Source organism: Bombina bombina, chromosome 5, assembly GCF_027579735.1.
Source record: "Bombina bombina isolate aBomBom1 chromosome 5, aBomBom1.pri, whole genome shotgun sequence".
Lineage (NCBI taxonomy): Eukaryota > Metazoa > Chordata > Amphibia > Anura > Bombinatoridae > Bombina > Bombina bombina.
This window is the reverse complement of record NC_069503.1, coordinates 594,091,867-594,105,712: the sequence shown is the minus strand read 5'-3', so window position 1 is coordinate 594,105,712 and position 13,846 is coordinate 594,091,867. Positions and strand designations below refer to the sequence as shown.

Here is a 13,846-nt window from a genome sequence, read left to right as displayed (position 1 = left end):
TCATTCTGATCATGGTGAATAATGATTGTAGCTTTTTTTCTCATCTTGCTTTAGTTTCTCTAGCAAGTATTCGTCTTTATCAAATTTAACTAGCCAGTCATGCAGTTGCTTACCCATACCTAAATTTAAGGCTTTTATGTTCACAGGGCTCTGATAGGTGAAATCCAAACTAAAGTTAGTAATTGTATATTTCCATAACGGGGTTCTAATTTCAGTTATATTTCCTAAAGTACACCAAGCACCTCTAGATGCATAGGTATCAATGATACACTCATTATCTGTGACTAGAGACACAGCTGTATCATTTAGTGCAAAAAAACATACCCTCTTATGTCCCATGTAATATATTGGTGCTCTCTTTTTAGAGATTGTTTCCCCATCTAGGATACAAACTGAGGCATTGTTCCAGCAATTTTCCTCTACAAATCTATATTGTCCCTGTGTACATAAAATATCATGATTTTTATGTTGACAAAGAGAAATATCCAACTGTTGCCATCTCCCATTTTCTCTGATCACATAGGGGTAATCTAATCTTGGGTGTAATAATGTTGATTCTCCACTTAGAATACCAATAGATATTACTTTATATACTGATGTTAATGTTTCACGTGAAAACGGTATTAAGGAAGAGGCATAACATCTGTCAAAATCATGATTTATACAGCCAATCCAGGCATTTGTCCACCATTGTGAGTGTGTAAAATGCAAAAATATTGGTAAGGCTGCACGGGCTTGGGATAATAATTCAAAAGGGTATAAACTATTATAGAAAGATTGTACTATTAATTTTAGGTTGGTGGATAGTTCTGTTTGTCCTTGGGTACATGCTAAGGCCCATGATACATTCCTGCCTAACATAAATTCTGTTTCCACTGATTCTTTAAAATGATCTATCAAATTCTTAGTTACATCAACCTGAGTATTTACATGCCCTTCCTGCATATTATTCAGAATATGATTTATTTTCCTTTGTATGTCTAACCCTTCTTTACTAGCAGAGGCTATGGATGAAAGTTTGTTTCTTAACACCTCTATATCAATACCATTAACAACACCCATTCCTGTTCCCATTCCACCTAGTATTGTGTTAAATATGTCCCTTTTCCCTCTAATGTGGTTTTGTTTAAGTGAATCATATCCCCTACTTAGATGATTACGTTTTTCTTTTGGAATAAGCCAATTGTTCAATGCAATTATATGGTTTTGTGTGTATTCTGTACATTGAGGGTAGTATGTTTTAACTAACCACTGGGATAGATTAAAATGCCAAGTTACAAAATTATATTGAACATTTTTGGCAAGTATCTGGGAAGAGTCTAAATTAACCTGAAAGGGTTGTCCTTTCTCTAGGTGTTGGGATTCATGAGAACTATTTGAGTGTTCATCTTTACAATATTCTACATGATCTGGTGAGGCATCTAATATTAGCATATCCCCTACTTCTATTGACAACTCTGGAATTTCACATTTCCAAAGTCCTAGTGCCTCTCTGTAAGATGAATATGGTCTAACTATTGACCCCTTAACACCTTTGTATACATGATTGTTTTTTACATATCTCCCTCGTTCATACTTAACTTTAACATCTGTTGTTGTGCCTACTAATTCACTGTGTGTGATTGAAATATGCCTTGGGCTTCTCATGGGATCAATGGGATCCTTCCAATGGACAGCACATTCAATCACAAATTTACCATCCTTTAAATTGCTATTAAAAACCCCATTGTGTTTCCCCTTTGGTATATTTTTATCTGGTAACATAGATTTCTCATCTAACCAGTACCCTGTAGAATTTACATATATCACAAGATCAAAATAAGGTTGAAGATCATCAGATCGTACAATCTGTGTACCATGTGTTAATTTCAGCAATCCTCTTGTAGAATTTGGTTGAAACCTGCCAAATGAAAAATATATTTCCAACCCATGTGTAACTGAATATCCCAATTCATGTCCCAGTGGTGGTTCATCTATTTCATGTATATACCTCACTGTTCTTTTCCTTGCTACACCTTGATTTTCTATCATATTACCGGTGTTATTTGTTATATAACTATGATTGTCATTGTTATTTGGTCCATAAACATGGAAGATAATTATACACGCTCCAATCAGAGGGATGATTAAATTTGGAGTCCATTTATCCAGGTTCCAGGTGTTTTTATGTCTTTGTCGCTCCATAATGGATCCTGGAAAGAAAAAATCAAGAGCAGAATCAGGTCTTATCCATTATATCTTTTGCATTGATCAACATGCACCCATTTTTCCAACCCTCTCTTTTTCAAGCACTTATTACTTCCTGAGTCAATGATACGCTTAACCTTGACTACTTGGTCACTAAGGGTTATTGTGACTAAAAAGGGACCCTCCCAATTTGAATCCCATGGAGACTTTGGTACAAAATTCTTTAACATTACCTTATCTCCCACTTTTAAGCTGATTGGGGGCTTTCCTGCTTGTTCTTTTTCTCTTGGTGCCATATTACAAGCTGCAAACTGTAAATAATTTTGTACCTGATCCTGTAATTGTTTTAGAAACTTATCTTTTTCAGCTGATTCTTTTAAAGGGGTACTGATTTTTGGATCTGCAGGGTGGCTGAGATTCATTGTCCTACCTGTCATTAGCTGATAAGGGGTAAGCTGTGTAGCTGTAGCTGTTGATCCCCTAATAGCCATCAGTATAGCAGGTAGGTGGATGATCCAATGTTTCCCTGACTGAAGAACCATCTTTTTTAGCCTCTCTTTTAGAGTTCTGTTCATTCTTTCAACCATACCCGATGACTGGGGGTGATAGGGGACATGGAATCTTTGCTCTACGCCTAGCATATCACAGAGTGCTTTCATTATTTTCCCAGTGAAGTGTGTCCCTCTATCTGACTCTAAAACTTTGGGAAATCCCCACCTTGAGAACACTTGTTCCCATAGAGCTTTAGCTGTAGCTGAAGCTGAATCTTTCCTTAGAGGAAGAGCCTCTACCCATTTAGAAAATACATCTACAACCATAAGTAAATATCTGTATCCTCCTGGGGGGCTAGGCAGTGGCCCCACAAAATCTATTTGTAGGTTATTCCATGGACCATCAGCTACAGGTACTCTGGACAAAACTGGCTTTTGACCTTTAGGCCTGGGATTTAATTGTGCACAGATAAGGCATTCCTGTACTACCTGACTGACAGTATTTTTCATTTCCTCCCACCAATATTTTGTCTGAATGTATTTCAAAGTCCCTTCTGTACCCATATGTCCTGTTAACCTGTGATTCTCTTTGGTTATATCTTTCTGATGTTGGCTAGGCACTGCAAATTTAAGACCTTCTGGTGTTATTCTCATTAACAAACCATCTTGTAATACATATGACTGTGCTGTATCTGTTACCTGCCCTTCAATCTGTTGTTTTATGCTAAATAACCTAGCATCTTTGTCCTGTTCTGCTGCTAAACAAGGGTCTTGTGCTCTGAGCACAGGTAAGCATTCAGTAACTAAACATTCTTTTTCATCTTTGTCAGCTAAGTCATGCTCCTCCCATGCCTGCTCTCCCTCAGGGTAATAGGAAGTCCACTTAACTCCCACCAGTGCAGCCTCTTTAGCCATAGAATCTACCATGTTATTTCCTAGTGTATTCTCATCATTTCCTTTCTGATGTGCTTTTACTTTAATTATTTCAACCCTCTGCGGTTCTCTACTTGCTCTGTCCCAAATGTCTTTGAATACTGAACTATGTGTGAGGTTTTTACCTGAAGCATCAGTAAATCCTCTTGTGTGCCATAGAGACATGTATTCAGTAAGAGACCTTGTCACATATGCACTGTCAGAATAAATTGTGATGGGGCCTGCACTGAAGTGAACAATAGCATCCCTGACTGCTTCCAATTCTGCCCTCTGGGCTGAGAAACCTCTAGGACATTTTATCAGGATTTTCTCATTTGTTTGGGGACACCACAAAGCATAACCTGTATAGAAACGCCCACTTTCCCAGTACCTAGATCCATCCACCCAAATTTTTAAATCATCAGTTTGTGCTGTTAATCTAAAAATCTCTTGTGTTTGAGCTCTATGTGTTTCCCCACAATCATGTGTCTCCCCTTCATATTGCAATAACTGTGGAATACAGTATGATGAGCTATGTGTCACTGTGATATTTCTGGAAGTCAGGTCCACTAGCCATCTGGCTACTCTCTGTGAAGATACTCCACTTAGTGTACGGTCCAAAAGCATTTTAATAGGAGTGTGTGGTGTCTGAAGAATTATGTTAGAGAATCCCACTACATGTTCTGTTGCAAGGATTGCCCAATGTACTGACAGTAAATTTCTAACACAGTCATCAAATCCTTTCTCCACTGGACTAAGTACTCTTGAGAAATATCCAATTGGTACCCATTTTCCATTTCGCTGTTGTAGCAACACAGCCGTAATTGCTACAGATGATGCATGCACTTGTAAAGCAAATGGTAAGCAGGAATCTGGATTACTTAAAGCAGGTGCTTGTGTCAGATCTACTTTCAATTTATTGAATGCATGTTCATGTAACTCATTCCAATCTTACGGATCTGCTTCTCCTTTTTCACCTTTTAACAAGTCATACAAGGGGCGAGCCTTTTCTGCAAAACCCTCTATGAAATCTCTACAAAAGCCTACCATTTCCAAAAACTGTCTCAGTGTTGTCTTTGTATTTGGTAGTGGTAATTTCCTAATAGTCTCACATTTGTGTGGATCAGGGGTCCTCCCTCCCTTTGAGACTATTACACCCAAAAAGGATACTGTGTCTTTCATTAATTGAGCTTTAGCGGGATTTAATTTTAAGCCTGAATTTTGTATTAATGCAAGCAATTCACTCAGTAGAGTGTAGTGCTGTTCCTTGGTGTCTGTTTGAAGCAGTACATCATCCACATACTGGATAAGACAGTCTGGCTCAGAGAAAGGGGAAAGAATATCTGCCATACATTTATGAAAATATGTTGGACTTGAATGAAAGCCCTGAGGGAGCGAACAAAATGTAAATTTTTTTTCTGGAATGTGAAAGCAAATTTATATTGACTGTCTGGATGTACAGGAATGGCAAAAAATCCATTTGAAATATCTAGGACACTATACACTGTACTTGTAGGTTTTAGTGATGTCATCATATCAGGCATTTTTGCTACAACATTTGTAACTGGGGGTGTGTATTTATTTAGTGCTCTGAAATCAATTGTGGGACGCCATGTACCATTAGGTTTTTTTACTGGCCACAATGGGGAATTATTAGTGGACTGGCATTCTCTAATGACATTTTGTGACAATAAATTTTCAATTGTTTTCTCAATATGTGGTATAGCTTCAGTGGGGAATTTGTATTGTTTTTGTGGAGGGGGGTCAGGACCCTCTACCTTTACCATCATGTTAGAAACTCTGCCACATTCTGATTTTGACACAGCCCACACATCCCCATGCTGCAACAAGATATCAGCTAAAATACTGTCATCAGTTTGTAACAAAGAAGGAGGATCAAGAGCATCAGGAATTTTAACTGATGCTATGCCATAATTGTCAGTAATTATATGTACATTTCCTTTATACCTAGATCCCTTCCACAAAATCCAGTTACACAGATCTACAACCAAACCATGTGCTCTCATCAAATCTGATCCTATAATTGTTCCCTCATGTGTAGGGGAAAGCCACAAGCTGTGTTTCAACAATAGGTCTCCTATTTTAACTGTTACGGGCACTGAGTGTTTTGATGGTACAAGTTGCCCCCCAAAACCTTTCAGGAATATTTGGTCACTGTCAGGGTCAGTAGTCAATTTAATGTCAGTTAGTGTAACAGCTGCACCAGTATCTACAAGAATTTGTGTACGATGGCCCCCTACCGTACCTTGGATACTAGGCCTGCCACCTTTATCCCTTTGCAGATGACATACTAGGGACATGACAGGGGCCTGACATCCCTATTGTTTTCTATAAGGGTTGGTTGGAAGAGGAATTTCATACTCCTCAGGTTGTGTTGCAATTTTTGTTTTCATTTTCTCAAGTTCTTTAATTAATGGGCCATATGGGTTTGAATCAGGGAACTCCCTTCTCTCTTGTTTCTGATTATTGTGTTCTGGTTTTTTGTGTTCTGGCCTGTATGAGTTTTTTTTGTTATCACTATATCTTTTTTGTAATCTACAATCTCTCATGATATGGCCTGTATTCCCACATTTATAACATTTGCCATTAAATTTTGATTTACCCTCATTTTTCACAATCTCAGAAATTTTCCTGTGTGTTTTGTCATCTTTTGTATCTTGAATCCAATCTTTAAGTATATTTATAAATGTCTGGTATGAATTAGCATTTCTGAGAGCTACTTTTATGGAATAATCTACAGCAGTACATTTATTGGCCATTGAATATAAGAAATCTATGTCATCATGAGACATGTTTGGGCAATTATAAGTTGCTCTATATAGTGACAAATAATCATTACAGAACAAAACTGGGTCATCACCTCTCTTTAACCTAGAATTTTCTAATGCATTAGCACCTCTAGCATCACGGCCACCCATGATGCGCTGCAATTCTTTTATTCTCTCAGCTACATTTCCCCAGTTTGTGTTTGAATCAGCTGTTATACCTCTGTGTGTGCCCACTGGTGCTTTTAATTGTGCGGCTAGCTGGTAAGGCAACCACGCTCTAAGTAAAGCACATGCATCTTTATTTCCCAAATTGTACTGTGTGATTACAGCCTCCAATTTATTAGATAAACTTATTGGTGATGCATTTGTATCAAATTTACCTAAAATTTGGCACAGATTAGTACGGTCTTGTATTGTGAGGGACACAGGGTTAGTAACACTATTCAGATTAGTTAGTGATTGAGGGGTCTTGTGTCTGAATTCTATTCGTTGTCTGCTACCTATTGTTTGAGGAGTTAGAATAGGTGGAATTTGGTTTAAAGTTAACAAAGGACTGTCAGGGTTGCTAGAGGTCTGTTCATCTAAATCTATAGTTTGATTGTCAGTACCATTTACTTCTAAAGGACACACATGTGCTAGACTACTACTGTAATGGTTGCATTTATCTTGTATCCCCTGTGCTTTCAGAGACAAAATACATTGTTCCTTATGTAAAAGCTGTGATTTAGACTCTAACAGTTCTGCCTTAAGTGATGCAACAACATGTTCTATCTGCATTTCTTTTTCTTCCATAGAGCTTACTAGTTGCTCTCTCAATATACACCTCTCCTCACATTCTTCAAGCCTTTCTTCCAGTTCACTATTTAATTCAGTCAGCCTGTCAACTTCCTCACTCAGCACATCACATTGACATTCATTTTCCATGACAGAAGCAGATGCAACAGTTATAGACTGCTCAAGCTGCACTCTCTCTGTGTACCATTCAAACGCCTTTTTCTCAGCAATCTCTTTCATTCTAAGCAACATAGATAAAACATTGCTAAGCTTTTCTTTTTCTGATTTTTTAGACAGAAATCTATGCTTGGATTTATTATTTTGCTGATCACACTGAACAAAAACATCCTTAAACTGATGAGTTAAAGGATCATCTGCACATGTTTTGTATGTGGCAGAGGCATACTTCTTAATGTACCTTTCAACAATATCCATGCTTCCTATATAGCACAATTCACAAAATGCAACAAGTATATTAAACTGTTATTGTACAGCAACAAAAGACTTGATATCAGCTAAGCTACCAATCTTTTCCAAGGAGTAACACACCAAATAAAACAAAAAGCCAAAGACAAACTAAGACTCAACAAATTTATAAGTGAAATTATCTCCTTCCTATGACTGACCGTATCCCCTCAAACTAATCCTATCTGGATCTTAGATCCGGGCCAAGAGGGATCTCCTATTGAAGCAATACACAACTAATTACCTCTCAGAGATGTCTGGTTTTTCCCTTTGGATCTTAGGGGTACTTCAGTCACCAAGGGTGATCAGCCCTACTCTGCCGGCAACTACTGAACAACTAAACAGCTCAATAACTATTCACAGCACTTGAAAACAACAACAACAACAAAAAATTTTGAACTTGCAGAATAATAATTAAACATATACTCACCGGATATGCACGTCTGCTCACCGATGATGTATTTCACAGGATCTCAGCTGTCTCTGGAGAAAAACCTCAGGATCTGGCAGCACTCACGAACCAGCGTGATAGTTGCACACTCAGAAGATGATTCTTAAGTACTTGAGAATTTCCTTTACCCACGAAAACTTCTTTAGGCTCCAATACTTCAGTTTAGCAGATTTAGTAGTGGTATAACGTGGATTTTTGCGATTTATCCACGTCCCATCTGGGGTGCCAAATGTAGAATCTGCTAACTTTTAGTTACTATTTCCACACTAATATTACCTTTAGCTTAGGAAATCAGGATGCTGCTTGATGAAATTATTTCTTTTATTATACAGAAAATAAGTATTTACATAGAAACAAGTTGCTAACTAATGTAAGGGAAGGAAAGGGAAGTTGGAAAAGGGGAGAGTGAGAGATGGAAGGGGAGAGGTGAGTGAGAAGAGAGAGCTTGCTTAGCCTACAATGGCAGCTAACTTATATAGTCATTCATTCTTTCTCACAGCCCAGCCCACACTCTATAAATTCTTCAGAGACCAGATGACATCATTAGATCAGGGGGGTTGAATGTGACGTCCTTAGGCTATTGGTGATAGGAACTGAGATAAAATCAGGGCCTTGTACACCATCTGTGATGAAACGGCCATCTGTGCTGAAATGCTAAATATTGGGTTGTAAAATGTCTTAGTGAATCCTGTGGTATCCTTTTGATCTATTGTTTATATACAGTGGTTCATCAGATTTCCACTTATCTCTGCCTTGTCACCTCTGAACTGGATAAACTGGTAACTGTAGGTCAGTGTGCATTTAACCCTTTGTATCCTTGATGTTGTAGACAAATGTCCCTTAGCATTTCATTATTCAATAATGTCCATGGAAATAACAGTCTGATATTAAAGTTAGGTGTGTTCATAAAATACAACATACAGCACTTGTGAATATGTAGTAGCTCTAGTAAAATCATGACTGAGTCAAAATGACTTTAAAAGGTAAATTAGACAGACTAATTTCCTCTGTTTGACTTTAGTTTCTACCAGTTTTTACTCTTCAGTTCCAAGCTTTTCTGATTTTTGTCTTGATATTTGGAATGTCATCTGTGACCTGTTGATTTATTTTGTTTTACGCTTCTTGGATTTTTACTAATAAAGTTGTTTTTGTATCTAAACTATTATCTAGAGTTTTGTGTTAACATCCAAACCCAGACTGTGGGTCCTTTTTTATTTGCTACAGATATTAGCCATGACAAAAGTTTATTTAGAGAGAGAAAGAGAGTGTCTAAGGTATTTTTTTTCCACAAATAAAACCAGAATTAAATAACTGGAATTTATTTTTTGTGTATGGTTTAAAACTGTTAGTTAAAATAGAATTAGAAAACTACTGAACAACTAAACAGCTCAATAACTATTCACAGCACTTGAAAACAACAACAACAACAAAAAAATTTGAACTTGCTGAATAATAATTAAACATATACTCACCGGATATGCACGTCTGCTCACCGATGATGTATTTCACAGGATCTCAGCTGTCTCTGGAGAAAAACCTCAGGATCTGGCAGCACTCACGAACCAGCGTGATAGTTGCACACTCAGGAGATGATTCTTAAGTACTTGAGAATTTCCTTTACCCACGAAAACTTCTTTAGGCTCCAATACTTCAGTTTAGCAGATTTAGTAGTGGTATAACGTGGATTTTTGCGATTTATCCACGTCCCATCTGGGGTGCCAAATGTAGAATCTGCTAACTTTTAGTTACTATTTCCACACTAATATTACCTTTAGCTTAGGAAATCAGGACGCTGCTTGATGAAATTATTTCTTTTATTATACAGAAAATAAGTATTTACATAGAAACAAGTTGCTAACTAATGTAAGGGAAGGAAAGGGAAGTTGGAAAAGGGGAGAGTGAGAGATGGAAGGGGAGAGGTGAGTGAGAAGAGAGAGCTTGCTTAGCCTACAATGGCAGCTAACTTATATAGTCATTCATTCTTTCTCACAGCCCAGCCCACACTCTATAAATTCTTCAGAGACCAGATGACATCATTAGATCAGGGGGGTTGAATGTGACGTCCTTAGGCTATTGGTGATAGGAACTGAGATAAAATCAGGGCCTTGTACACCATCTGTGATGAAACGGCCATCTGTGCTGAAATGCTAAATATTGGGTTGTAAAATGTCTTAGTGAATCCTGTGGTATCCTTTTGATCTATTGTTTATATACAGTGGTTCATCAGATTTCCACTTATCTCTGCCTTGTCACCTCTGAACTGGATAAACTGGTAACTGTAGGTCAGTGTGCATTTAACCCTTTGTATCCTTGATGTTGTAGACAAATGTCCCTTAGCATTTCATTATTCAATAATGTCCATGGAAATAACAGTCTGATATTAAAGTTAGGTGTGTTCATAAAATACAACATACATCACTTGTGAATATGTAGTAGCTCTAGTAAAATCATGACTGAGTCAAAATGACTTTAAAAGGTAAATTAGACAGACTAATTTCCTCTGTTTGACTTTAGTTTCTACCAGTTTTTACTCTTCAGTTCCAAGCTTTTCTGATTTTTGTCTTGATATTTGGAATGTCATCTGTGACCTGTTGATTTATTTTGTTTTACGCTTCTTGGATTTTTACTAATAAAGTTGTTTTTGTATCTAAACTATTATCTAGAGTTTTGTGTTAACATCCAAACCCAGACTGTGGGTCCTTTTTTATTTGCTACAGATATTAGCCATGACAAAAGTTTATTTAGAGAGAGAAAGAGAGTGTCTAAGGTATTTTTTTTCCACAAATAAAACCAGAATTAAATAACTGGAATTTATTTTTTGTGTATGGTTTAAAACTGTTAGTTAAAATAGAATTAGAAAACTTGTTGGAGACATCAAAACATACAATTGAGCGGATACTTTATAAGCAGTGGTGAAATAAATCTATAATAATGCTGGCAGTGCTACCACATAAAGCCAGGCATTACCATAAATAATACAAGACAAGCAGAGAGCTATTTATGACTCAAACTTACTGTTCTATAGAAGGAGTCATCTCAGTCCACATTTCTTCCATGCTAAAAGCCCCTTCAGCCTGCTCAGCTACACCAGTAATCCTCTCGTTGACTCGATTGTGTTTCTCCCCCCTGCATGTCATGTGATGTTACTGCTCCAACAATATCACTGTATGTGAGTCCAGAACTACATAAATCTGAACAAAATTAAAATGCTGACAAAGGCAGTGTATCAAAGTGTTTTTTTGTTGTTGTTTTTTATCCCTGTGCAACCTGTATATTCAGTGCTGCTGATCTAATGGATCTATCAGAATAAGGAAGAATATCAGCATATGATAAAAATGATCCACAAAAACGCATAAAGTAAAATTCTTTTTTATTGACTAATCATTGAAAACAATCACCACCATCTCCATAGGTCCTGTTGAGTTTTGGTTTATGCCATAATCATAGGATACTCCAATGATATGACTCTGACTCATCCTTATAAACCTTTAAAAGTTATTCACATTGTAAAGTTACCAGAAACCCACCAGTTTCATGTTAAACTAATGCATTGGCCTTTCCGAGGTCTATCCCTTACAATAAAGGTACAGCTGTAATCAAATGTATTCAACTTCCATTGCAAATCAGGTTTATTGTCAAAATTTACAGACTTTCAGCTGTTTGCAATGAACAAATCAAACAAAAGCAATTAAAATAGCTTAACTCTAAATACTTTAAGTGGTTTCCCCAAATTCAACTGAAAATGCAATTTTCAACCTCTGAATAGAATCCCTCACAACAGCAGAAATATGCACACCTGATGCAACTAATCAAGGGCTTCATTAGTTGCACCAGGTGTTCTTGAGCTAAAACACATCAAATACCTGAACTGGCTAGGGTTTTGTTGAGTGTCACTGCATGTTAGAAATATGGCAAAGTCAAAAGAATGGTTCAAAAAGTTAAGAGAAGAGACCATCATCCTTCACAAACAAGGAACAAGATACAAAAATATAGCTAAAGCACTGAATGCTCCTAGAGACACTGTTGGAAGCATAGTTTGCAAGTTCAAAGTTAAAGGAACAGTGGTTACACTATCTGGACGGGCAGAACAATGAAGTTATCAAGGGCTGCAACCAGATTTCTGTGAAGGCAGGTTGAGAAAAATCTTTGAGTGACTGCAAAAGACCTGCAGCAAGATTTGGTGGCAACAGGCACTGAGGTTTCAGTTTGCACAATAAATCGAGTACTAAACGCAGAAGGTTTCCACGCCAGAACTCCAAGACTTACATTACTACTGACTAAAAAGCACAAGAAAAGCTGGCTCCAATATGCTCAATATAATATAAATAAGCCACATAAGTTTTAGGATTCTGTTCTGTGGAGCAATGAAACAAAACTGGAACTTTTTGGCGGTATGTCTGGACGAAGAAGAATGAAGCATATGCAGAAAAGAACACTCTACCTACAGTTAAGCATGGTGGTGGCTCAGCGATGCTCTGGGGCTGCTTTGCATCTTCTGGCACTGGAAAACTGCAGCATGTGGAAGGTAAGATGGATTTATTAAAGTATCAGGAAATCCTTGGAGAAAACATCATGCCATCTGTGAGGAAGCTGAAGCTTGGGTGTCATTGGACATTAAAACAGGACAATGATCCCAAGCATACTTCAAATTCCACCGAGGTTTGGTTGCAAAAGAAGTCCTGAAGATTCTACATTGGCCATCACAGTCCCCAGACTTAAACCCCATAGAAAATCTCTGGTGGGATTTGAAGAAAATTACTGAACTGGAGGCCATTGCTCATAAGGAATGGGCCAAGGTTCCTCAGAAACACTGACAGAATCTGGTGTCTAGCTATGCATCTAATTTGCAGCAGGTCATAACAGCAAAAGGGTGCTCTACTAAGTACTAAAGATTCTTGCCATGAAGGGGTTAAATCATTTTGAGACTGCAGAATTCATTAAAAATTGAATTTGGGGAAACCACTTGAAGCTTTTGTTGCGTTGATCATTTTCAATTGCTTGTGTTTGATTTGTTCATTGCAGCTGAAAGTCTGTAAATTTTGACAATAAACTCTATTGGCATCAATACTGTTGTACCGTGTGAAAAACAATAATAATAAACCTTTTCACTTCTGAAAGCAAAACGTATGTACTTGAGATGGGACAATATCAGTTTATGGTACATATGTATAGGATGTGTTGTTTATATGCATTATAGTGTGGAATTGTTCATTAAACATTTTTTTCTAACTTTGTTTATTGTAAAAAAAATGTTTATTAATTTGGCGAGGTTTTGGTTTCGAAATAAGATTGTGGACTGAATGTATTAAGCAGCACAAGCTGCTTCTGAGTCTTGGTGAAGCAAGTTTGCACATGCAATGTTTCCTGCAATTTAAGAAGCAACGGTCACCAGACTTTTCAAATTTGACACCTCAAGGCACTTGATAAAGCCTTGGAAACACAATTTGGACATCTATTATCTTGCACATGTACAAAACACTCTGAAATTACCATTTTTTAAGTGTATTAACATACATGGTATCAGTTCATTAAAGCTCTATTCATTACTGTTTTATAGGTTTTCTGCAGTGGACAGGGCACTTATTTACATATGTACAGATTCATATAAATATGTACAGTATATATGTTGAGTTTGTGATATCCTGTACAGGATCTATAGAAAAAGTTATTTCAGGACCCCAACATGTATAAATCGCATAGAGCAATTTGTTTCTCAAATCAGCTGGGTATTGGACACGATTATTAGTCTCTATGACAACAGTATACACAACAGTTAT

The 13,846-nt window shown here is 37.2% G+C and overlaps 1 protein-coding gene across 1 annotated transcript; it reads right to left on the bottom strand.

Moving 5' to 3' along the window:
• Positions 1 to 5,929: 5,929 nt before the first annotated feature.
• Positions 5,930 to 7,588, bottom strand: LOC128661569 (posterior protein-like). Its single transcript, XM_053715811.1, has one exon. The coding sequence runs from the start codon at positions 7,586 to 7,588 to the stop codon at positions 5,930 to 5,932; it is 1,659 nt and encodes a 552-aa protein (XP_053571786.1).
• Positions 7,589 to 13,846: the final 6,258 nt, after the last annotated feature.

Coding starts and splice junctions, on each gene's coding strand:
- LOC128661569 (XM_053715811.1), bottom strand. CDS start 7,588: ATGGATATTGTTGAAAGGTACATTAAGAAGTATGCCTCTGCCACATAC.